Source organism: Triplophysa dalaica, chromosome 7, assembly GCF_015846415.1.
Source record: "Triplophysa dalaica isolate WHDGS20190420 chromosome 7, ASM1584641v1, whole genome shotgun sequence".
Lineage (NCBI taxonomy): Eukaryota > Metazoa > Chordata > Actinopteri > Cypriniformes > Nemacheilidae > Triplophysa > Triplophysa dalaica.
Window position 1 is genome coordinate 10,752,573 of NC_079548.1, and position 25,464 is coordinate 10,778,036.

Here is a 25,464-nt window from a genome sequence, read left to right on the forward strand (position 1 = left end):
GCGCTTCACATGCTGATTTTGATATGACTGTGTCAAAAAAACACCATGTAATCACTAACAAATGTGCGATTATTGCTATACTATTGAAAAATTGCAGTCATAGAAAAAAAATGCATGCATTGTCATTGAAAACAATGCTGTTGGAAATTACAGTCGGTCCTAGCTCCTAAGTAATGGTCTTGGGATCATTAATGTTATTTCAAGTAATGGATTAAGCATTTTAGCAAATAATAATAATGAAAGTGGTTTTAGCTAGAATAAAGGGATGGAACTGTCATAAGGATGCTAACAAGATGCTTGGTTGAGAGTGGAGTGCCTCAGAGATGATGTATTTTTGTAGGCTAAACAGGTCCGGAGGTAAGCACTAAATTGAAAGGGATACATAACCCAAATTTCTGTCATCGTTTACACACCTTCGAGTTCCAAATCTGTATACATTCCATTGATCTGATGAACACAGAAAGATATCGGAAAGAATGCTTATAACCAGAACCCCCCCCCCCCCCCCGATGACTACCAAAGAAGGAAGAATACAATGGTAGTCAAAGTGCCCCAGAACTGTTGGCTGTTCTACATTCTTCAAAATGTCTTATTTTGTGTTCAACAAAACAAAACAAATGATAAAGTAATTTTCCTACAATGGTAGTTAGACCTGTATGGTTATAAGCATTGTTCCAAATACCTTTCTCTGTGTTCATCAATACAAAGAAATTTTGACAGATTTGGAACAAGTCGAATGTAAGTAAATGATGACATACTTAAAAATTTTGGGTGAATTATCCCTTGGAGTTCCATCCAAACACTAAGGGGCTGTTTCTCGGACAGAGTTTAAGCCTAGGTGTCTTAATCGAAAAACAACTTGCACTGACATATCTTAAAATAAATCAGTGCGATTGTTTTGTCTCCAGATGCCCACCAGTAATGTTTTTATTGTAAAGTGTTTTTTTATAAATGACTTAAATATATTAATTTAACCAATATACCTAGTCTTGGTTTAAGATAATCCCTCTCTGGGAAACCAACCATTTGAGCTTGTTGTTTTCCTAAATGACATTTATAAAAGAATACCATGAATACCATACCATGAGGCCTTTCCACAGACTGGACCCAGCTGCTCTTCCACCCTGCCAATATTTTTGTGCAATTAAGCCCCCACCTCCCATTTTGGCTTTTTCACTTCACAGTCTGAAGGAATCGGGCTACACAATGTCTTTTCAGCATCAGTCACTCTACAAACCACCAAAACAATAATTTACAATAGAATGTGCAAAATAAAATTAAAAGGATTAAAATGTCTGCACATGTGTTGTTTATTGTCCAGGAAGCTATACGATGAGCCTTGATGGGCACCGTTAATGCATGATCATTACTTAAGGCTTAGGAAGACTGCTCATAATATATAAGTCAGCAATCAATATTACATGATACGCTTTTGTACTAACTTATTACAATTTAGCAGTTTTGAACACCCGCATTTTCTATGGCCTATAAAGATGTTGGTATCCTTAACGCAAAAATAAACCGTCTTTCTTGCAAGGCGTAGGTCTGAAAAAAAGATAAGTTTTAATAAACTACTTAGTAGCATGTGCGTATGGCGCTCAGACGTACGGTGTGCGCCACTGTTTGGATCTCCATGCGGATGTGACATTTGAGAGAGGAGCGCGACCGCCATTTTGAGTTTTACCTCAAACAGAACATCATAAACCACGGGTGCGGGTGAGAGAGGCTCTGGCTGTGACCGGGCAAAAATATATTTTCTGCTTTGAATAGACGTTTGGGATGCAGCTTCAGGGTGCTATTGAGCATTAAGCGTTGAGGTTAGTTTCACGTGTGATAACAACAAGACAAATGCGTGCATCTTTGTGACTTTAAACTTCTAAATTAGTGCGATTTACCATTAGAGTCTGGTTTGAATGGATAGGTTTTTTCTCCGCTCCCCCCCAGAAGAGGGACAATCGGAGGAGTGCACCGACTGGAAATATTGCGGGGAAAGTTGCATTTAAAAATTATTCAGTCGGAGGCGCATGAGTCGCATTGTTATTATTTTTTGTGTATCACTTTTGCTAGCTTCAGCTATCTAGCAGCTGCTAGCGACAAACAGGGTATCTGTTTTCCCCGGCTGCAGGTTGTTGCTAGTTAAATTTGCCCCCCACTTCCTCGGGGAAAATTCGGAATTGATCGGGCCTTCTTAAATCAGAAGCCCGAAGCCATCGACTGTCGTTAACATTAGCATCCCTTCACCCAGGCGCCGAGATTGGGCGAATAGCGAGCAAATACGTCCGCGTTTCTCTGCCTGCTCCCCCACCGGCCTCCCTTTCTCCATCCCCGGCGCTGACAGCAGACAAGGCCGAGGTTGTCTTGGTGCAGGCCCAGCCGCAAAGGCTCGACCTGTTTACTCCGCGTCCTCCGACTCCGCACCAGCCACCCCGGACACCTCTCCCAGCGGAACCGTCACCAGACCAACCAGAGGGGGACAAAGACTCCAGACATCATCCCATCCTAACAGCCGCCAACATGAATCACCATCACACCCAGCAGCAGCAGAAAGCCGGCGAGCAGCAGCTCAGTGAGCCCGAGGATATGGAGATGGAGGGTATGCCAAGGCCTTGCGCACAAATAAAAAAACATCCCTACTTTACATGTTTGATATAATTACAGCCGATGTCGTGATTTGTAAACCATGTCCTTAGCTGGCTGTGTGTTAACTTGATCGTAAACCGTGTCCTTAACTGGCTGTGTGTTTACTAACGTTAGCAAGCCACTTTGTCGCATGTTTTGACCCCAATAGCTTGTTAGCCAACAGCTAAGTTAATCGTTGCCTCGTTGCATGAGGAGTTTAGCAGTCAGCAAAAAGTCCGCTCTTCCATCGTCACATTTTACTGAATTGAGTGCTTGGTTTGCATTACGCTTAATTGTTATTCAAAAATGTGCAGTTTGTGTTTAAATGACGCTGTTTGTTTATTTAAGTTAGCTGTATTTTGTTCTCTTCTGCTATCACCATTAACGTGGCGCAGTCCATCTTTGAGCTTCTATATCAACCAAACTGTGTCAGGTTTTCATCTGATTATATAAGTTGCCCCTCGGTTTTACCTGTAGATCCCGTGTGCAACTTTTGAAAAGCATCAAGGGATTCAATGCTCTAAAAAGGTGAAAGCACGCAATGCAAGCGGTGAACCGAGTTCAGCTAACGTTAGATACTGAACGAAACGTTATTCCCGTGAAGCTCGTGCTGAATGGATGCTCGTGAGTAATAATATTGTTAATGATAATGTGATGCATTTCGTTTAAAAATGTGTCTTTTGATGTTTATTTTGACACAAATGCGCCTATATAAACGACGGAAAAATACGTTTTGTAGGAATTCCCCTGTTGAGATGACCCATCAAGAGGCCTGTGCAATAAACTGCACCTTTCTGTATTAGTAATATACTATCTAATATAAAGATGTCCAAATGCACGCGCATTTTTTATTTATTTGACTATTAAATGTGCTGATACCTGGTTACTTGTTCATTCTGTGGTTTTTCTCGGGCAATGTCTTGCAACCCTGGTTTATTTTTGAAACTTTAGTGTAACGTTAGTCAAATAAAACCGCTTCGGAGAATGTTCGCTTCAAAACATCCCCATTTTGGACACTAGTTTGTTCCTTGGGGCTCCTAAAATGTACACAAAAAAAATGTGAATCACAAAGCAGCTGCCTTAAATGACACAATTGTATAATCTGCTATATGTGCCTAAATTATTAATCGTTTAATATTTTCATTGGCGAACCGCATAGGAAGTTATGCAGGGGGAGTGGGTGGCCGTTTTATTCCAAGATGGTGGACTGTATTTTGCACAGATCAGTTTCTGCGGGGCCTGCTTGCGTATGTGTTTGTTTATATGAGGGAGACAGCGCGGCCCGCGATGGCTAACCGCAGGATCCGCGATCAAAGTAATTCGTTTTCTTCATGTCCCGGTTTCATCGCATTGTCTCGGATGACACTGTTTGTCAGAGACTAGAAATACGTTTGCGGAGGAAAACGTTAGCACCGCGGCTAATGTTGTGTGTATGTCGGGGGGAGGGGTAAACGATCAGAGCAATTGAGAAATTACTTGCTTAAGCAACCTTTGTTAACAATATGGAGAGTGTAACGTTATCCCGAATGTACACAAAATGTAGATTCTATGTGTTTTGACGCTGTAACGTACGTTCGTTAGGCCAGCGCGTGGGGATGCGCGGGGATTTTCTGATTCATTGTATAACGAGTCATGCAATGGCACCGCTCGCCATTTTCAACGATGACTGCTTTTCAAATAACGTTGTGGCTCGTACCTAACGCGAGGTCGCGGTAATAACACAAAACACCGGACGTGTGTCTGATAACTGACTCATTGTATGATTTTTGCCAGCATTTCGTCAAAGTTTTGCAATGCACGTGTGGGGGCGTTTCTGATGCTGCTGTCCACATACATGCACTCTTAAATATCACCACACACACCGTTGAAGATCACAGACGAAAGAATGTACAGAATAAACCTTAATTGACACTTTAAATTAAGCATGCTGGCAATATGTGCTTTGATATTCGTTGGTAAATAATTCACTTATTGTGTAGTGCTTTCGTGCATATAGGAATACTTCAAACAAACAATTTGTTTTAGTCCATTGGATACTAAAGGGTCTTTTTTTTAATGGAAGATGGCTACAGATGTTTTTGTCTGCATGTTGGTTATGTGATGGACAGTGGGTTTAACCAAGCAAGTCGAGCAACGATCATGATCTGTTTTGGGCTTACAAAGTAAATTTTGTTTACCACCGTTGATGAACATGTATTGTCGTTTCAGCTGGGGACCCAGACGATCCTCCAAGAATTCCACAGAATCCAGTCATTAATGGGAATGTGGCTATGGCGGATGGACACAACAACACAGAGGAGGACATGGAGGATGGTAAGGGACATACCGAGATTTAGCATCATATTTTAAAGTAGTGAGGGGTGAGAAGAATGTACAGAAGTCATGATGAACTGACTGAGGTACGTTTTCTTACAGACACAAGCTGGCGCTCTGAAGCCACCTTCCATTTTGTGGTGGAGCGCTTTAGCAGGCTGAGTGAGTCTGTGCTCAGCCCGCCATGTTTTGTGAGAAACCTGCCCTGGAAGATTATGGTGATGCCCCGCTTTTACCCAGATAGACCTCACCAGAAAAGTGTTGGTTTCTTCCTTCAGTGCAATGCTGAGTCTGACTCGACGTAAGCAAAGACTGCCTTTTCTGTTTTACCTTGTACAAAATGGCTTTTGGATTTAAATGAAATGATAAATACTGCGAACAGATTAAGATGTGTAGCGATGATCTTTTTATTTTAAACATCTTGGTTCAAGTCTATGGTGTTTTATTGATATAAAACACAGATTGCATTTATCCCAATTTTTTAATTATAGGTTCTCATTTCATTAAAAATATATTAGGGATGCAACGACATGCACATTTTGCTCGATAACCTATTATTCGTACACGTTGGAAGCTGATAACCTATGTATGGCCGATATACATTATTTAAATATTAATATAAAAATCCCTGAGGCTGAAACAAAAGGCAACTGCTTTTATTTGAAAACATTGAAAGCAGAATACAAGGTAACCATTAGTTCTCTTTTTTCCCCTGAAAATCATGTACCAAGCCTACTTTACACTAGTTAACGGTTCGTTAACATTCAAACTTTTTTGTTATATTTTTTTATTTAATAAACAATTTATACTTTAGATGTTCTTCCAGAACAACCCAGAAAAAAATTCTTAATAGCCACATAGGTCTCAAAACAGAAAGCATTAAATTGTAATGTTGATTTAGAAAACGGCAGATGGAATACTTAAACCTAATTTTTTGATAACAAATTATTGAATACATTTGTGTTCAATAATACAAAACTAATGTCATTGTGGTTCTTCATTTTCAGGTCTTGGTCATGTCACGCTCAAGCAATGCTTAAAATAATCAACTACAAAGACGATGAGAAATCGTTCAGCCGCCGCATTAGTCACCTGTTTTTCCACAAGGAAAATGACTGGGGCTTCTCCAACTTCATGTCATGGAGTGTAAGTTGACATGCTCTGTATCTCTGCTGAATTGACCAGTGCGGATTAGCTCTTGTTAAGTTGATCTCTTCCTTTGATTTCAGGATGTGACTGATCCAGAGCGTGGCTTCGTGGAAGACGATAAGGTCACTTTCGAGGTCTACGTTCAAGCCGATGCACCTCACGGTGTGGCGTAAGTCATCTTGCGTTTGATTTAATATGTTTTTGTGTTTAAGCGGATTGTAGTAGATGTTGGTTTTGTTCTCAGCTGGGATTCAAAGAAACACACAGGCTATGTGGGGTTGAAGAATCAAGGAGCCACATGTTACATGAACAGCTTACTGCAGACTCTCTTCTTTACGAACCAGCTTCGCCGAGTAAGACATCTGTCTTTCGTTATGTTCCTAAAGCATTCTGCTAAACTGTTTTGTTCCAAAACCTATTGAGCTGCCTTTTAAGGTAGCTTCCTATTCATCATGGAACCTCATACGTGGCTGATTTGGAGCACACTACATGAACAGCAAGTCCACAAATGTACTATTTTAGCACTTTTTTGTTGTATTGAAGTATGAACTCAGTTTATTACAAAATTACCTTCAAGACATGAATTTAGTTTTCTTGGGAGGCAGCATATCTAGGATGCCCACCTTTGGGAACTGTGGAAAATGACTATGATACCTTCATAGGCAGTTCAAAAGATTTTGGAACAGAGCGAATATTTTGTCTGACGTCTCCAGCGCTCTTCGGTGAACTTGCTTTGTTTTCCTTCCTAGGCGGTTTATATGATGCCCACAGAGGGCGATGATTCCTCTAAAAGTGTTCCCCTTGCCCTGCAGAGGGTTTTCTATGAGCTCCAGCACAGTGATAAGCCTGTCGGGACAAAGAAGCTCACTAAGTCTTTTGGGTAAAAGTCGTTTTTAACAATTATGTTTCGTTATGAATGAGTTTGGGTACTTTGAATGATTTTGTTTCTTTGTATATGTGCTTAGATGATGCCATGTTCCTTTTTTTATTCATTCAAATGGACCAAACCATTATTTAACATTTCAATATTCATATCCAGAATATGTATTTCTTGTTTAGTAAGGTTTTGTTGTTGTTTCTCAGGTGGGAGACACTGGACAGTTTCATGCAACATGATGTACAGGAATTGTGCCGAGTGGTAAGTAGATTCACCTCCTTAGATCGCTTTAGATCCTTCCATCTCGACACATTGGTCAGTTTAGAGGATTTGTCACATCTGATCAGATGAATGCTGCTTGGGTCTAACCGCTGTTTGCTCTTGCTTTTTCCAGCTCTTGGACAACGTGGAGAACAAGATGAAAGGAACTTGTGTGGAGGGCACGATTCCAAAGCTCTTTAGAGGAAAGATGGTGGTAAGCCAGCTGGAATCTGTGGTTTCTCTTTACCTCTGATTCATGAATTCAGACTCACCATATTTTGAATGTTTTTTTTCTCTTTCAGTCTTACATTCAGTGTAAGCATGTTGATTATCGGTCCGAAAGAATAGAGGATTACTACGACATCCAGCTCAGCATAAAAGGAAAGAAAAACAGTAGGTTTAATCTTTCTGCAATTTCATTTTAGTGCTGTCCTTTAGTTCTAGGATGCCATTGTTGAATGGATGAGAAAATTAGTTTATTTTGTGCGTCTTTCTGTATTTGTGGGTTATGTAAGTTTGATTCACTTGTGTTAGTAAAGAAGTACTGAGAAATGCAGCACAAAACTGATTTAAACTTCAGAAAATACGTTTTTATACAGTGCTTAATATATTTTACACCTACAAAGTTTGTATTTAGTGGATAGTGTATTTTGTGTAGTGTCAGATGTCACTTTCTCTGTGCCGAAAGTATTAATTTCACATTCATGCACAGCCATTTTGACACACAACTATAGGTGAAACATTCGTACTGTAGAGATGGTATAAAAAGAGTGATATTTGCAGAGTTTATGATGTGTGAGGAAAGTACTAACACACTTCCTTTGTGCTGCAGTCTTTGAGTCATTCAAAGATTACGTGGCAGTGGAACAGCTGGATGGGGATAACAAGTATGATGCAGGGGAACATGGTCTACAGGTAAGAGACTTGCATATTTCATCGCATACGCACACCTCTCTGTTCCAAACTAATCAAGCTTGTTCTTTTGTCTTCCAGGAAGCAGAGAAGGGTGTAAAGTTCCTGACCTTCCCTCCTATCCTGCACCTACAGCTCATGAGGTTCATGTATGACCCTCAGACTGACCAAAACATTAAAATAAACGACAGGTAAGTTACTTGATTTCTTACCTTAGTGGTTTGATTTTAAGGTGTGGATTGGGTTAAGTTTTGCGTATGGGTATGCACGTTCTGACCGATCAAACCTAGCATTGTTAATGGATAGCTCCTAACGGATTGGGCAACTTGGATGGCTATTAGACTTTGAAAACAATTCTATAATGTATGGAGAAACTAAGCATCATGACTTCTGGTTGGTCAGGATAAATATGTGTCCTGTAGAGAGGAAGATTACGCTTTTAAAAATAATCATATGAGAGTGACTAATCTAAATGATGACTGAATGCTAGCTTGGATACTTGAGGTTGCGGTTTAAGAAGGTATATGTTATATGTCTCTCACTTATAATCTGTCTGTCATAATCTTTACACTCTCTCGCTCTCTGAAATGATGCTGTAAAAACGGAGGCAATATCTAATGCTATGTCTTTTGCCCCGCAGGTTCGAATTCCCAGAGCAGTTACCTCTGGATGAGTTTCTGCAAAAGACGGACGTGAAAGATCCGGCCAACTATATTCTCCACGCAGTGTTAGTCCACAGCGGAGACAACCACGGGGGTCACTACGTCGTCTACCTTAATCCTAAAGGAGACGGCAAAGTGAGTGTCACCGCACCAATAGTGAGCAACTTTCATTTTACTTCATCTCATATGTTTTAAGGAATAATTGGGTTGGCTTTCTGGGTGGTTTGTGATTGGATGCAATGTTTTGTGAAGCAAGTATTGCATTGGAGGGTTCCAGACTCCCAGGGCAAAAAAAGGTGGAACAGCATAGGTCAATGCATTGTGCAGCACAGGATTAAAAAATGTAATTTTGCAACTCCAAGGGGCAGTTTCCTGGTTAATGATTAGTTTAAACCAGGACTAGGATTAAGTTAAATTAGCATAATTAAATTGTTTTAAAAAACGTTACAAAACATGACTGTGTTCATCTTGAGACAAAACAATCACAGCGAAATATTTTAAGATATGTCAGTGCAAGTTGTTTTCAGTCAAGGCATCTCTCACATTTAAATTCGTCTGAGACTAGAATCTTAAACCCTGTCCAGGAAACCGCCCCCAAATGTTTACTTTGTGGTGTCTATATACGGTTTCATCTCAAAAACAAACGTTACTGCGCATGTGCCCTTTTGTGACACCAACTTCACTTCCGGTACACATTCACAAACAATAGAGTGCCTGTATATTATTTCTGATAAAAGCAACAGAAGCCGAGAAGAACCTTGGCTGAACTTGCCTCCCCAATATTTTGAATGTAGACTGCGATACCAAGCTCAACCACTAGATATCAATGTACCATAGGGTTTGTTTAAATGCATCAAAACTACAGGACCCGTTCAACAAATCGTTTATTTAATACAATTATTATACAGTAAAATAATACAAATAAATATTTACATAAATATATATAGTTAAATTATTAGATACTAGTCATACACAAACCGGAAGTTTAATGGGGGTCAGGCGCTTATGTCCGATGAAATCTGGAGCCCTGTATTGTGTTACTTGTATTAATGTTTAGTTGTTTAATGACTTTGTTTTTATTGCCATTTTCTTTGTTCGCTTAAGTATTTAACAAAATGCAATGAACCGTCTTGGTGTCAAATTTATACCCGCCTGCTTTACATCGATTTTGTTTTTTTTTATTAACGTTTTACTTGCAGTGGTGCAAATTCGACGATGACGTTGTTTCACGTTGCACCAAAGAAGAGGCCATAGAACACAATTACGGCGGTCACGACGACGACCTATCAGTGCGTCACTGCACCAACGCGTACATGTTGGTGTACATCAGAGAATCAAAGCTCAGTGAGTTCCATTAACATCCATATATGCATCTCGCCCGCTGTGAGGTTAATGCTCTGTAGCGTTATTCCTCTTAAGCTGTGACTGCACTTCAGATCTTGAAACATGTAGATGCTTTTAAAGAGCCAACCCAGAACTTGTATTTGTGTCCAGGTGAGGTCCTGCAGCCGGTCACAGACGTAGACATCCCCCAGCAGCTGGTGGAGAGGCTGCAGGAGGAGAAGAGGGTCGAGGCGCAGAAGAGGAAAGAGAGGCAGGAGGCTCACCTTTACATGCAAGTACAGGTATGGCGCAACCTATTGCTTTCAGTCATGCAAATAAGCCCTAAATGGAGTACCAGGGCCGTACTTAATCAACACTGTCTTGTGACTGCAACACCTGGTTTACATTGGGTATTCACAGCAGCACAGTTCTTTTTTTAGCTGAAGTAATTCACTATGTTTACATAACAAAAGATTATTTGACAAGTTGCTTTTACAAGACACAGCAAATAAAGGTAACAACATTCACAATGGGCAACAAATAGAGCTTGTTTTTATGGCTGTTAAAATTAACACCCGTTTCCTACAGTTGTGATGTTAGTCTGCCTGATATTGTGTCTCTGTTTGTCTATGTTTTGAAATGTATAATATTTTTTTGCTTCCGTTAAGCAAATGCTCCAATATCGCTCTGTGCTCTTGTAGATGGTGACAGAAGATCAGTTTTGTGGACACCAGGGCAACGACATGTATGATGAAGAGAAAGTCAAATACACAGTGTTCAAAGTTCTGAAAAGCTCCACTTTGGCTGAGTTTGTTCAGAACCTCTCACAGACAATGGTAAGACTTCACTTTACATCATTTCTTTACAGATATCATCATGCTGATATGGTTGCATAATGTCCGTTTCTTGGTTGTATAGGGTTGACTTTTACTTTGATTTGGAAAGTGTATTTCTTGATTAGAGTGACTTAATCTTACCATGTGAAAATCAGTGTGGTAATATTTTATAGTCCTGTTAAGATATTCTAGGGCCCAGTTTCACAGACAAGGTTTGAGGCTAGTCTCAGACTAAAATGAATGTGTGTCCTGTCTTATCTGAATATAGTTTTTATATTATATAAAACATATCAGTGCCATTGTTTTGTCTCAAGATGCACACTAGTCTACTAGTGATGACTTCACAAATATGCTAATTAGCGTGTGATGTCGCCACAGTCTCTCAAAATCCTTTGGGAAACACTGAATTACTATTATGTACTTGTTTTAATGACTGACAGCATTTGGGAACCACTGCCCTTGAGTATATGCTTCAGATATGAAATGTTCTATTTTGTAGAATCTACGATGTTCAGGTGTTGAATTGATTTTGATTTATTTTCTTCAGGGTTTCCCACAAGACCAGATGAGGCTCTGGCCAATGCAGGCCAGAAGCAATGGCACCAAACGGCCAGCCATGTTGGATTACGAAGCAGATTGCAACAAATCTGTATGTCTGTGTGCTTTTAAACCGTCATTTACTGTAAAGTGAGTTGTGATACGGATATTGCTCTGCATTGTCACAAATGTCATTATTGTAATACTCTTTGCAGATGATCGATTTGAGTGATAATGAGAACCCATGGACAATATTTTTGGAAACTGTAGATCCAGAACTGGCTGCCAGTGGGGCAACGTTACCCAAGTTCGACAAAGACCGTGAGTTTCAACGTGTACATTCAGTTTTGGAAGGCTTGTAGATAACTGAAAACAATCTTTCTTGCTATGTAATATTTACATGTATTGATTAATAAATAGGACAACAAATAATTTATGTCTGTAGTTTTAACAGTTTCAGTTTTAATCTTATTCGTTCTGCCTTTCAGATGACGTTATGTTGTTCCTAAAGATGTATGATCCAAAAACCAGAAGCTTAAATTATTGTGGACATATCTACACACCTATATCCTGTAAAATACGTGAGTAATGAAAGCTTTGTGATATTAAATATCTGAATGCTTGCTTTTGTGGTATCAAATTGAATATAATTCAGACCTTCTCAAGCTCGCTCTCTTCATCCTTGCTTTTTTAACCATCTTGTTTTTGCTTTGCGTTTCTCTGAACAGGAGACTTGCTGCCCGTCATGTGCGAAAGAGCAGGGTTTCAGCAGGAAACTAGTCTTATCCTCTATGAGGTAAGACTGTTTGTACACATTCTATACCATACAAGCGTACATCTGCATGCAAAATAATAGCCAGTTGGTAGGCCATGATCTCTCTGTCAAGATTTAATTTGTGATAGTCCTTGATGTTCAAGTTAAATATTCTACTTCATAGCAAATACACTGCCTGTCCAGAAAATTCTCCATCATTGACAGTTTTTTTACAAGTGATGGTATGATACAATGAGTAGCATCCAATCATTTCCCTTTCATCAGAACGTGATCGTAAGTGACTGGAGGAAAGGACGTATGTTTCCCATTCATTACTGATAAACGCTTCGCCCATTCAGGAAAACCCACTCGGGATCAGTGGACACTGGCGGTGCGTAGCCAGCGGCTTGTATAAACAAGGCTTTAGAATATGATGGGCCACCACCGTCGAATTTGTTTAGCCATATTTTCAAAACGAACTGAAAATAATTTTACACTTTATAATAACATAACAATATCGTTTTTTGAGCCGTTGTATCTGAATCTGATTCATGCAATGCATTCATTTGTCACTTTTGATAACCCTTAACTTTAGGTAAGTGGAAAAATGTCTACTTGCATCTTATAGAGAGTAAATGCATGTACATAGCGATAATGTCACAAACATGCTAATAACCAATTAACATCTTCACCATGCGCCATAGTGATGGGAACAAATAGATTATGACAGATTTTTTACGCGCCTGTCTGTCAAAATGGAGGACAATGAAAAAAACGCAATAGCGCAATCTCTGGTCAGCTGACCTCATTCTTTGTGCACATAATGTTGCTGAACCTAGACCCGACCAACTGCAGTAACCCAAGATCATAGCACTGCCCAGGTGGTGACTTTTGTTTGGACAGGCAGTCTATATATGGACATGAAGTTGTATTAAAAAACAGTTGTGTAAGTCGAGTTATATGAGAGATATGAATCTGGTACAGTTTAGAAAATTGGTTGCTAGGAACAACAATCAATTACACGTGCTAGAGGTCACCTAAAAATATTATATCAAAAAATGCTCCTACAGACTAACAAGAATCTAGAATATCACAGAGATTGTGTTTAGAAATTGGCTTAAAAGGAGAAACCGCTGAAATTTCTGTATTTCAGGAAGTTAAACCGAATTTAACGGAGCGAATACAAGACTATGATGTCTCCCTGGACAAAGCTCTGGATGAGCTGATGGATGGAGACATAATTGTGTTCCAGAAGTAAGCATTCTTCCTCTGAAACCTTCAATCATTTGGCCAGGGTTAACAGGGCTTTAAAATCAAATTTTCTTCTGTTGTGCCGTCAACAGGGACGATCCTGAAAACGATAGCAGCGAGCTGCCTACTGCGAAAGACTACTTCAGAGACCTGTACCACCGTGTGGATGTCATCTTCTGCGACAAGACCATTCACAACGATCCAGGTTTTGTTGTGACTTTGTCAAACAGAATGAACTACTTCCAGGTGAGTGTTTTTTTAAGCTGTGTTTTTTTATCATGATAATACTACCCTTTACCCAAACCCATAAAAAATGGCTCGCCGTCATATCCCATTTTGTTTTCAGGTGGCAAAGACTGTTGCGCAGAGGTTAAACACTGACCCCATGCTTCTCCAGTTCTTCAAGTCACAGGGGTAGGAATTCTTTTATTTAAATGCGATTCAGCACGACCTCCCATGTCCACATCTATGAACCTGTATTTTTACACCCCTGTTCAGCTACAGAGACGGCCCAGGCAACCCACTCAGGCACAACTACGAAGGCACTCTCAGAGACCTGCTGCAGTTTTTCAAGCCCCGGCAGCCCAAGAAGCTCTACTACCAGCAGGTAAGAGAGGTCTCATCTTCCACTCGGCAATCCTTTAAGGCAACTTGAGCTCTTCTGAGCTGTCGAGTTCGGGGCGTCTTATTTATTCATGGTTTTGCTCCCCACAGCTCAAGATGAAGATCACAGATTTTGAGAACAGGAGGAGTTTCAAAGCCATATGGCTCAACAGTATGTTTCGGGAGGAGGTAAGATTCAGTGTCTATTGTTGAGAAGATTTACAGACTTCAGTGTGAATACATTTATTGAACCGCATCAGAAAGTTGCGTTCATTTGTAGAGTTGGGAAGTGCTATGCTTTACACTGGATTTACAAATGAGGGACAAACCCTGACATCCCGTCTAATGTTAAGTTAAACTCTTGGGTGTTTTTACAGTTGCTAAGCGACATTACAAGCTGCTATTATGGAATGTGTAGTTGCAGGTGTATGTTTTTAAAGTGGCTCGGCATGTGGCACATCTATGTAATACGCCTGCTATTGAAGGTCTTCCTTAAACACACCTGAACCTGCTAGTCAAGGTCTTCAGGATCACTTGTGAATCACAGGCAGGCGTGTTGAAGCTGGTTTGTAATTAAATAATGCAAGATGGTTCTCCGTCTGACACCCAGTGACATACGGGATGTTGCTCATGGCAACCACAAGCAATGTGGTCGAAGCCTCAAAGTGTAGTTTAATACAATAAGCTTCACAATAATTGTTAATTGAATTGTTACATGGGATGCTCTGCAAAGAGCTTGAAGAAAAGAAAAGCCTGCTGATAACCATGCAAATGCATGCACTACAGCAGAGCAAATTTCTTATTTCTGTTGTTAATGTGGTCAAACAGTCATATACATATAGATGGTATAATTGAAGTCTGCATCTCATTAAATGTTTGTTTTTTTTCTCTCTCTTGCAACAGGAGATCACACTGTATCCAGACAAACATGGCTGTGTTCGAGACCTTCTGGAAGAATGTAAAAAGGCAGTGGAGCTCTCTGACAAAGGCTCAGAGAAGCTAAGGTTGGTGTATTTTCAACTTGATGAAAATAGAGAAATTTGGGTAATGGAAAGTGTGACATCTGTACAGTTTTCATATTTATTTTTTCCTTAAGGGCAACTCTGTGGTACAAAACATGTCCTTTAACTATGTGGCCTTATATCAAGAGTTGGTTTGTTTGTTTGTCTGGTGTTAATAAATGTATGTTTTCCTTGAATTTATAAAAATGGATTATTCCCTTAGGAATAGTTGGCTGATTGAGCTTGCCTAATGGGAATGTCTGTATATGAGAGAGAGCCTCATAGATGTGATGGGTCCATAAACCAATTCGAAAAATGTAAACAACGCTGGTCCAGAAGAACTGGTTTCAGTTTTTTAACACTACACAAGGGTTTAAAAAATATACAACAGAACAATTATAACAGAATCCAAATGTTTAACGAATATCTGAAAGATTTTATTTTAGCTTTTAAATTATATTAAAGAATTAAAAACAGAAACTGGTTAACTATCTTACGAAGAGTAAAAAATTGTCAGGACGTTCCATAATCACATTTCCATCTTACAGTTTCTCTTTCTTTTCCCTCTACATAGGCTGCTTGAAATTGTCAGCTACAAAATTATCGGGGTTCACCAGGAAGATGAATTGCTAGAATGTTTATCTCCGGCAGCCAGTCGAACGTTCAGAATAGAGGTAAGGGGCTGGCCCTAATATCCTGATCTGTGTATAAAAAGGATGTGTTCCCCAGTAAAGGATTTTAAAATGATGAAGATACCTCTCTTTATTTGTGAATGTTGTTTGCTGATAGTTCCATTTCTACTATGACAGGAAATCCCTCTGGACCAGGTTGACCTGGACAAAGAGAATGAAATGCTGATTCCAGTTGCACATTTCCATAAGGAAGTCTTCGGGACATTCGGAATTCCCTTTTTGCTCAAAATCCGTCAGGTGCGTCAGGTTTGAGCGTGTAGGTGGACATCTGTCATTTGTCAGGTGTTCATGTGCTGTTTAATACGTCTGCTTTTGTTATTGCAGGGGGAGCTCTTCAGAGAAGTGATGAAGAGAATTCAAAGCATGCTTGACATTCAGGAGAAAGAATTTGAGAAGGTACATAAAGTTCTTCGGTTGATGTTTTTTGTTGTTCATATTGGTTTACTCTAGATGTCACTGTTTCAGACCCATGTCTAGTTTCAACTGCACCACCAATCATTATTAAATAATAGTTTATAATTTCCCTCCAAACCATTTTGGAAGATTTGTAGCATTGGAATCAGCTGTGATTTTAAAACTACTGGATCTTTCCAGCATTCACACCTTTTTTAATTCCATAGCTTTAGCTTGAAAATAAATTGCTTATTGTTTAACACTTTCTTTATTTTCGTTTAGTTCAAGTTTGCAATAGTGATGATGGGCCGGCATCAGTATATCAATGAGGAGGACTACGAGGTGAATCTGAAAGACTTTGAGCCACAGCCAGGTATTTCACTCTCCTCCTGAGTCTGTTTGCTTCCATTAATCTATGCAATATAATCTATAGATTTGAGCACAATTTTTTGCTCTTGCGTGATTTTATTTTTACCTCCTCAGGAAACATGTCTCACCCGAGGCCCTGGTTAGGGCTCGACCACTTCAACAAAGCTCCAAAGAGAGGTCGCTACACGTATCTGGAAAAGGCGATCAAGATTCACAACTGACAAGCCCCAGTCTAACCGACCATACTAAAGACTTTAACCAAACCTCTTGTGTGCACCACTTTTAACACCTGCTGTCTGGGTACACAGGCACCATGTATGAAGTCTTCAGCAAATGGAGCGACTGCTGATGCTCCCGTTTTCCTTTTGAGGCTGTTCGATTTGGCTTCTCTAACTATTGACTGCCTATTCTGGAAGAATTAATTGGATTTTAACACGCAAGGGGAACAGTATGTCCTAGACTTTTGTTTTGACTTTTATTTTTGTTTTGTTTTGTTTTTGGTTTTCCTTTTAATTTCGTTTTTAAAAGAATTGTTACGGCTAGAAAGCTGCTGCATTGAGAGGTGGAGGCTATGGAAAGAGGAGGTTTGTCATTTGCAGAAGATGTAAAAGGATCGTTCGCCATCCTTTAGTAAAAAAAACGCCGCAAATGGCTTTTGCTAGTTGCCCCGACATGTTTTCTGGTCCCTTAGTGCAACTAGTCAATTTTCATGTTTACACAATTCTTTCTTGCTTAGTTTGGTTGGAGAAATTCTGTTTGTCTTCTTTGGAAATCTTGTATAATAAAATAAAGAGCCACAGCATCCGTTTTAAAAATAAATGAAAATTAAATGAATTGTCTGTACTTCATCTTGCACGTTGGCACTTAACATCAAAAGTTTTACATTTCTCGGCACTGTTAAATGTAATCTTTGGTTGGAGTTTGATTTGCATATCCCCTTTGAGTTTATCCTTCTCGTTCTTACGTTTCTTTTCTCATTGGCTGTGGGTTTATTCTGATGGGGATGGGTGGGTCCGCTTGCCGATGGCTCCAGATACATTGTACTGTTTGTTGGCACGAGGCTGCAGATGTAGAAGACTGGTTCAGGACATAGAGAAATCCGCGTCAATGAACCATACCAACTTCTTTTTTCTTTAAGCACAGAAGGAATGCTCCCTAGTGCATAGTTGGCTTTGTAAAAACAATTAAATTGTATATTTAAAGAATGAACATGTAAAATTAAAACACAAATTTGTTGGGTACAGATAAATTCAGATGTTCATATTCATTGTGTGTAGTTTTCTTTTTGGATCCTGACCGTTTCATTTGGTCTTTTTTCCTTAACTAATTGCAACAGTTTGTCTCGTTTAAGTGCAGTACAAAGATGACCTGCAAATCACGTTTTTCTTTGATTTTTTTCCAGTCTAATTCCTCCGTGTAGCAGCAGTGTATGACAACTCTTCCTGTATATTGCCTTTTTGCTGGAAATGTATGTTGAATAAAATTTTCTATAAAATCTGCAGCCGTGGTCTTTGGAAACTCTTTAGACAAACTTGAGACCGAGCTAAACAGACTTGCATACCAGTTCTGCTCTAGTGACAAACAATGTAACTAAATACTGATAAGGACGTGGAACAATGCATGTCAGTGAGAACTTTTGAATTTGAGTTACTTGAAATGATCAGATTATTTTAAGAATGTTTTTTTATGGAAATGTAATTAAATTTTAACAAAAGTCATACTATAAATCGGACCATTATACGTGTGAGAATATAACAAACTGGGAAGTATTATTATCCATATTTCTCAAAGCATTCTATTTCCAGAAAGAACTTTTTTTTATATATAATTTTACTGCTCTTTGTTTTTACTTTTGGCAACCCAATTGGATATTTAAAAGAGATTTAAAACAGGCTAAATAAAAGTCATCATTCGTTCTGAAGTTTGAAATAAGAGACCACACATGCATTTGGAGACTCTTATTCATTTTATTGCAATTGTAGAGTAATTTCATTAATACTTTTTCTAGATTTATTACTTCTAACAGTCTTTCCCAATACTTAAAAATCTAACAGAAAGTTATGACGTTATTGCACATAGACAGGGGCCTGTTTCACACAGAACGCGATTTTGCTCTGATTACGTACACATCAGCTAAACGCACCACCAACGTTACAGTGTCTCGCGGGATTTAACGCAAGAACCCGTTCTGTGTGAACCGCCTTGCTTTTTCTTATTACTATAGCTCTACGTTTATGCACATATGAACATTAATGTACGAATAGAGACTACTGTAAAAACAGACTTGACAGAATAAAAGTATTTGTACAGCTGTAAAACTATCCACCAACGTCATTCAACATCAACAAACCCAGCACGAGCTTTGGGCGAATGAATTCCCTTCTCTTATTTATGTGGGATCTAATTGATTAATGGCAACATTTATGACAATCTCAACAATATAACGGTCAGTTATGTTATGCAGATTTGCTCAGTCCTGATGTGTCACAAGACATTTGTTGATGTGGCAATTTCTATAAGACCGTTTGCCTTATGTCACAAAGGTCAACACTCTCAACCCCAACCCCGAGGCCTTTATACAGAAGTAGAATATATCTAGAAACAATCAAAATGATGAGTATTCACGTTAATTTTTGATGTTATATGTAAAATTGGTAATACAAATGCTGCAAACCTTAAGGCTATTAATTACAAATGTCTTACAACATTAGTTCTTAAAACTTTACACATCCCTATTGGTCTAAAAGTTTCCTCCAGTCCTTCATATTGTGTATGGTGCCACATAAATCCATGAGCACTGTTGAAATCAGGGAGGAGACGAGGTTAGCAGCATCGCTTCTTTTCAATGTGGATGATCCTACTGCATTTCGGGCACGTGTGATAGGCGTCTTTGAAAAATTTGACGAAGAACGGAATCAGACAGCAGCATAGAATAAACCTGGTAGAGAAGAGGAGATTTACATTTATTTAGCTAATGCCAAATAGTTTGATTTTTTTATTTCTAGTTACAAATTTTAAATGGATCCTTACCCACACAGAATGATAAGTAGGCACATCAACCATGCATAGACTCCTGCTTTGTAGGTGACGTCTGTTAAGATTTGCTGTTGGCAACTAGTGCAGGTGGCCATTCCCGGATAGCGACCCAGATCGTACGATTCATAGCTGACAAATTTGTTTTTGTTGTCAATTGCTTGAACTACAGGAAGAGATGTTTTTGGATTTGTCAACATCTAAATTTGATCTGATGTATTTTATTGGGGTTAAAAATCACTTTGCAAAAACACCAGGCAAAGAAGACAGCAAATATAAGTTTTATACAGCCAAATCCTCAAAAATATATAATCAAAATATAGCGATTTCCATAATTGACAGGTAACAAACTCACCACGTGGCCGTTGAGAGTCTCCGATAGTGGAACTTTGTGGAGTGAATGGTGTGTGCACATGGTAAACCTTGACATCACCTTTGGTGTCCACTTTAGAGAAAAGAAAGAGGTTTTCGTGTTATATGATTAACAATTTGTGTCAAACAAATACTGACGTTTGGATTTTTAAAGTCACTTTGTATAAGCCATTCAAACTCAATGCATGACTCGGCAACTTACTTGGTATGATATAGGGAGGTGGGTCCTGGGTTCCTTTGGCACTCATTCTTTTCTTTGTCTGGATTTACACTGGTAGGGAAAGAGTAAAAGACATAATATGTGATTTGTGTGACATTTGGGGAATGTTTCTGTTTTTTTTTTGTGCTTCATTTACTTAAAACGTTATAAAATTGACTTTTCAGGTGCCATTGTCCCTTTAGTAATATCAAGTTTTCTGGATAGTACCATCTGGCAACTAAATACATTTAAATGGCAAACAATAGAAATCAGATATAACAGGTTAGAACATCAGAGAAACTGTGTTGATGCTGAGCTGGGCAGACCGACTTCACACACTGGGCGACGCCTTTGTGCGGACGTAAACCCCCCAAATATCCCAAACAATAATTTACTTGTATTGATGCTAAATGAGGTGAAATATGTGTAGCTTAACTGTCTGCCTGCTTCGTTTTCCTAGACCTGTTTGGTAAAAGCACATCAAATGACAGGTCATGCTGCATTTCCATGATGACACTAAGGTAAACGCCTTATCAAAAGACAACAGTGTTACGAGCCCAGTCACCTATTGATGCAGACGTCCACCCAAAGGCAAAAGAAGAATGTTGCTCGGCTGCATGTCTGACTAGTTTACTAAGACACCCTGATACTTCTTTTTAGACACTTCTAAAAAGACATTCTCAGTTCTAATATAAGACTGTCACAGTAAATACAGTTATATCCTGCAATATACGAGCAATGAAACATACAAGTTCCTTTAACTGTATTAGATACTTACAGGTTCATTTAGACATCAAAAAGTTAATATTAATATGTGATCATGTTACTCCAAAGCTTCAAATAACAAATACAAATATTAAATGCATTTTCTTCATCTCTAAATGCATATTCAACCTCACATGTGTCAGATAAACAAATCTCTCTATTATGTATATTAATACCGTACTTAGGTATTTAGTTAGTAGGAAGATTATATGTTATCTCAAAATGGACATTCCTGAGAGGTTTGGAGTACATGTTTTAGGTGTGTGTCAGAACAGTAGGAGGTGACCACCTCAAACAGTCCAAATACGTCAGCTATATTACTCGCTATACAGAGATTTAAAAGGCTTGTCCTTTTATTGCTAGAGTCAGGTTCGATGAAAGCATTGTCTTTTTATATTACACAACACATGAAAATTCTGGTTCAAAACATGCCACGCCTGTGAATGGCGAATGAACTGAAAAGCAATCTGGAAATTTACCAGTCGTAAATATTTATTACTGGCCATGAAAATGTATTTTGTATTACATAGGAGGGAGCTGGCTGTTAAATTTGGAAGTTATCACAAGGCCTATATCTCAGTAATCATTAGAACTTGAGTCATAAATTCAGTTAGATAGTTAAAAACTCACAATAAACATTTTATCAGTGACATTTTTCTAGCAGTGGTGTTGTATGTTGGTTTCAAAATATACTTTTTCTACATTTAAAATCTAAACTTAATATCCAACTTATATCATTGTATGTTTGGTAAACAGAATAGCACAAAATAAATACTCTGCAACACATGGAGGTTTGGATCAAGTGTGAAGAATCGTTACTTTAACAGGTTCAATTTTTTTTGCTGTGCGATGAATTGAATTGTGCTTTATAATTTTTGAAATGTTTCGGTTTTGCTGAAAAGCCTACAATCTGTTTCCTTGGAGGTTCCATTGTGTCAAACCCATAGCGTGCCAAACATTGCCTCACTCAAGAGGCATGTTGTGACAAAGTCAAATAGATTTTTATCATCCTTGGCACAAGAAGTATGTATAATCAATATCTTTTTGGTTTTGTCTTCGCTGATAAAAGCTCACTTTAGTAAACAGAAACAACTCCACTCTCCTATAAATCATTTGTCTCTATGACCCAGGAATGATAGGTGTTTCCATCCGTCATTCATCCCTCTCTTAACTCATCTTGTCATGAAAATGCAAAGAACACATGTTGAACATGTGTTCTTCCTATTTTATGATGTTGTCTTAAAGTGAAAAATATTCCTCATATGTGTCACCACACATGCATCACGGATAAACATTTGATGGCTAATTATCCTGACAATTTTCAGAAGACACGCGAGTCACACCACACGTTCCTTAATTTTATCCTCCAATTTAATCAACACATTATTTAGCTTTACTGTTTGATGTTTGATTAACCCAATCACAGGACTGAAGATCCAGATACAAAATAAGCCCACACAATGTTCAGTTACCTTAATGACGCACAAAAACAAGGACTTGTTTGTTTAGCAAAGAGTAGAGACAATAAGGACAAGGACAACTAAAGCACAATTACTGTGAATGACTCTGAAACACACAATTATCATTCAACTGATTTCAACCCTAATTCTCTGAAAACGTGCCCTGTATTTTCATTTCGAATCAAATCTATTTCCTCAAATCAAACCATTCATTATCAGCCCACTAAACAAACTTAACCAACGGCAACTTAGCATTTGCCATTTAGAGAGAAAGTTCACTTTGAATAAAAAGCAATGTAAATGATTCAACAAGAATGCTTGAAAATAAACCAAAACAGCATCATTACACAGTTATGCAATTTTTCACATCATCTGTTATCTTAACATATTCCTATATTATCACAAACCTATTTGACTTTTGGCTAAACAAGGCACCAAAAGCACTGCAAAACCTTCACTGTGTTGAGTTTGTTTGTGCAGTTCTTTGTAAGGAGAGCGTTCTTACCTGTACTGTTGCGGCTGTTGCTGATGACTGAAACCAGTTTCTATCGCCTTTCAAAGCTTTTCGTAGTTACTCCACCCCTGACTACATTAACATATTTTCTTTTTGTTGTCTTTTATGAATGTTCTTGTGAGTGAACCGGAAGAGAGCTGTTCTTTCTGTCATTGGAAATATCTCAGAAAAACCTGATTAGTATATGACTAATAAGGTTAATGAAGATAAACACTTATAATTGGAAAGAAAACATGCATGTTTTATATGAAATATCAGACAGCTGTATTGTGTTATCATGTGTTCTGATTTTATCAGTTTTCATACTGATTTCTATGTGATGAAATCAAGTAATGATTTTTCGCTATAATTCAGTTAGCTGGAAAAGACAAAAAATGTGTAATCTAATTTAAATCAGAGTATATATCATAGTGACTAATTGTAAAGAACCCATAGATATCACAATGATAAACTAAAATAATCTGTAATTCAAAAATCTTTTAAAATGTTACAGCTTACACCTAATGCAATAGATAAATTACTTTAACACTGTTAAAATACACAATAGACATGCTCTTTTCAGAATAAGACATCTGTTGATGTTCTGTCTGGATCAGTATGAATAATTTAACTAAGAAAACGAATATTAGAAACTATCATAGTGATATCTACATTTACATTTATTCATTTGGCAGTGAAACCTAACGATATCTTTGTTTTCTGAAGGGCCTGGGGTCCCTCAGGCCACAAACAGGAAAGGCTAACAATCAGGAATAATGCTTGTAAGAAGTTTTTAGTAATCACTGCACCTGACTATTTCTGATTTTAAAGATTACCCCAGTCTGTGAAACAAGAACAAGTTTTGTGATTTTTCTAGGTTTTCGAACAGTATTCTTTGTGAAACTGAAAGCTGCATATGAAGCTCATTGCAGTGAGAGACAGATAACCAGAGATTGTCTTTCATCCAGTGGACATCCAGAGAAAATGTCCATGCTGAGACCCTATGATAAAATATCACAGGAAAAAAACAAGCACACATGAGCACCAAAACTCACTTATACACAGATCTCTATCTTTCAAACAAGCGCTATATAGGCTATGTAAACGGCATGGTTGAGATTGGATTAGGGGGTTTGTGAGCTGCTATGGAAGCTTTGGGCTGAGTCAGGTCTCTGAGAGTCCACAGGCTTTGAGGGTGTGGCGGGGAGTGGAGGAGGCTGCTGATATCATGAGAGTGGGCTCGGCTTCTCAGCTGCGTCTTTTTTTGTGTGACACTCCTTTGACACTGCGGCCAAGCTCGTCCTGCAACATTCCACTTGTCCTCACTAATCCTTTTCTGTTCCACATTCCGTAAAAAGGTTTTATTCCATGAAAAGTTTTCACTAATGCACAGAATTGTTTTACAGTGAGAGTGATGTGTGACCCGACAAGAAATCTGTGATATTTTATTATAGGGTCTTAGCTTGGACATTTTCTCTGGATGTCCACTGGATGAAAGACAATCTCTGGTTATCTGTCTCTCACTGCAATGAGCTTCATATCCAGCTTTCAGTTTCACAAAGACTACTGTTCGAAAACCTAGAAAAATCACGAAACTTATTCTTGTTACATGGGAATTATGCCTTTATTTTTCCTTGTAAAACAGATGATGTAGTATGTATAACATATTTTTATTTAAACAATAAATTAATGTGGGAACACATGTTCTAAGTACCTTTCTTACATTGATATGATCACTGTATAAAAGTGTTAAGATGAACCAGCTGGTAGAATTCTGAGAAAACTGGAGGTATTTAATGTCATCTTTACAGAACTACGGTACCTCAAGAAAATACTTAGAATTACTAAGTTGACAGAAAAATGTGTAGCATTACCAATGCAAGTCATCAAACCATGGCCCAAACTGGATATTCAAGATGTTAGTCGAGCTAAAAAAACATTTGAAGACAGCAAAAGTTTTAAAAAAATCTATTGGAAAACCCAGAAAGCAAAAGACACATCATGAAAAGGAAATGGGTCATTTCTTTAAGGAACCGATTCAAAAATAAATCATCAATATGTGCAGAATATAAGGATTTACCCATGAGAGGATTTAGTCCTGCAGTGTGTGGCTACAACTTAGAAAGCATTAAAGTGGAAAGTCTCAAGAAGAGTTTGAGATTACCTGCATGTGTAGCTGACTGACATCCAGGACAAGAAACAGTAAAAACTTGAATCAAATATTCTATTGTATGCAAATTCTGTAAATTCACGGTTCACACAGAAACTGGTGGTGGACAAATTGACACAGAGCTGTTCAAAATTTATATCTGAATCACTTCCATAATAACTCAACAGTTTGTCATGCAGACTATGCACAGCAAAAAAGTTTAACTTGTTATCAGAACGGTGAGATAGGCTTGTACAGTGTTTTTGTTTAGCATGTAAAAAGACCAGCCTTTACATCTCAACTTGTTTTTATTGAAAATTGCAACAAAACTAGACAGCCAAAGATCAACCTACATTTTCATTGACTGCAATTTTAAACTTTTCATAATAAAATTTCTTGTGTTTCATGGTTAAAAAGATACAAATTAAATTTTAAGTACCA

The 25,464-nt window shown here is 38.3% G+C and overlaps 2 protein-coding genes across 6 annotated transcripts; one reads left to right on the top strand and one right to left on the bottom strand.

Moving 5' to 3' along the window:
- The first annotated feature begins 1,679 nt into the window (after positions 1-1,679).
- Positions 1,680-18,053, top strand: usp7 (ubiquitin specific peptidase 7 (herpes virus-associated)). Of its 5 annotated transcripts, none has more exons than XM_056752653.1 (31): positions 1,680-1,817; positions 4,828-4,932; positions 5,035-5,233; positions 5,940-6,078; positions 6,162-6,250; positions 6,326-6,434; positions 6,831-6,961; positions 7,165-7,219; positions 7,353-7,433; positions 7,522-7,612; positions 8,052-8,134; positions 8,213-8,322; positions 8,772-8,949; positions 9,993-10,137; positions 10,288-10,418; positions 10,818-10,952; positions 11,500-11,601; positions 11,705-11,810; positions 11,978-12,070; positions 12,218-12,285; positions 13,397-13,497; positions 13,587-13,740; positions 13,841-13,908; positions 13,993-14,101; positions 14,209-14,286; positions 15,001-15,101; positions 15,673-15,772; positions 15,908-16,027; positions 16,115-16,186; positions 16,466-16,556; positions 16,667-18,053. In XM_056752653.1, the coding sequence occupies exons 2-31, from the start codon at positions 4,890-4,892 to the stop codon at positions 16,771-16,773; spliced, it is 3,189 nt and encodes a 1,062-aa protein (XP_056608631.1). In that variant the 5' UTR covers positions 1,680-1,817; positions 4,828-4,889; the 3' UTR covers positions 16,774-18,053. The 5 variants fall into 5 exon arrangements, with proteins under 5 accessions (XP_056608631.1, XP_056608632.1, XP_056608628.1 ...); XM_056752654.1 differs by lacking the exon at positions 1,680-1,817 and adding an exon at positions 2,188-2,593; XM_056752650.1 differs by lacking the exon at positions 1,680-1,817 and adding an exon at positions 2,373-2,593 and having other exon boundaries at positions 8,772-8,928.
- A 446-nt stretch (positions 18,054-18,499) lies between these two features.
- Positions 18,500-22,970, bottom strand: si:ch211-157c3.4 (Lipopolysaccharide-induced tumor necrosis factor-alpha factor homolog-like). The gene is made up of 5 exons (XM_056753232.1): positions 22,887-22,970; positions 20,160-20,228; positions 19,941-20,030; positions 19,583-19,751; positions 18,500-19,490 (listed from the first exon to the last, which is right to left on the bottom strand). Exons 2-5 carry the CDS (start codon positions 20,203-20,205, stop codon positions 19,376-19,378), a joined length of 420 nt encoding a protein of 139 aa, XP_056609210.1. The 5' UTR covers positions 20,206-20,228; positions 22,887-22,970; the 3' UTR covers positions 18,500-19,375.
- Between the last annotated feature and the right edge of the window lie 2,494 nt (positions 22,971-25,464).

Bases quoted from the DNA above. Each gene is read 5' to 3' on its own strand.
- usp7 (XM_056752654.1), top strand. From the start codon at position 2,515: ATGAATCACCATCACACCCAGCAGCAGCAGAAAGCCGGCGAGCAGCAG. The intron at 7,220-7,352 runs GTAAGTAGATTC...TGCTTTTTCCAG, and splicing joins TACAGGAATTGTGCCGAGTG to CTCTTGGACAACGTGGAGAA. The intron at 16,557-16,666 runs GTATTTCACTCT...TTACCTCCTCAG, and splicing joins AGACTTTGAGCCACAGCCAG to GAAACATGTCTCACCCGAGG.
- si:ch211-157c3.4 (XM_056753232.1), bottom strand. From the start codon at position 20,205: ATGAGTGCCAAAGGAACCCAGGACCCACCTCCCTATATCATACCAA. The intron at 20,031-20,159 runs GTAAGTTGCCGA...TTTTCTCTAAAG, and splicing joins ACCTCCCTATATCATACCAA to TGGACACCAAAGGTGATGTC. The intron at 19,491-19,582 runs GTAAGGATCCAT...CTTCTCTACCAG, and splicing joins CTACTTATCATTCTGTGTGG to GTTTATTCTATGCTGCTGTC.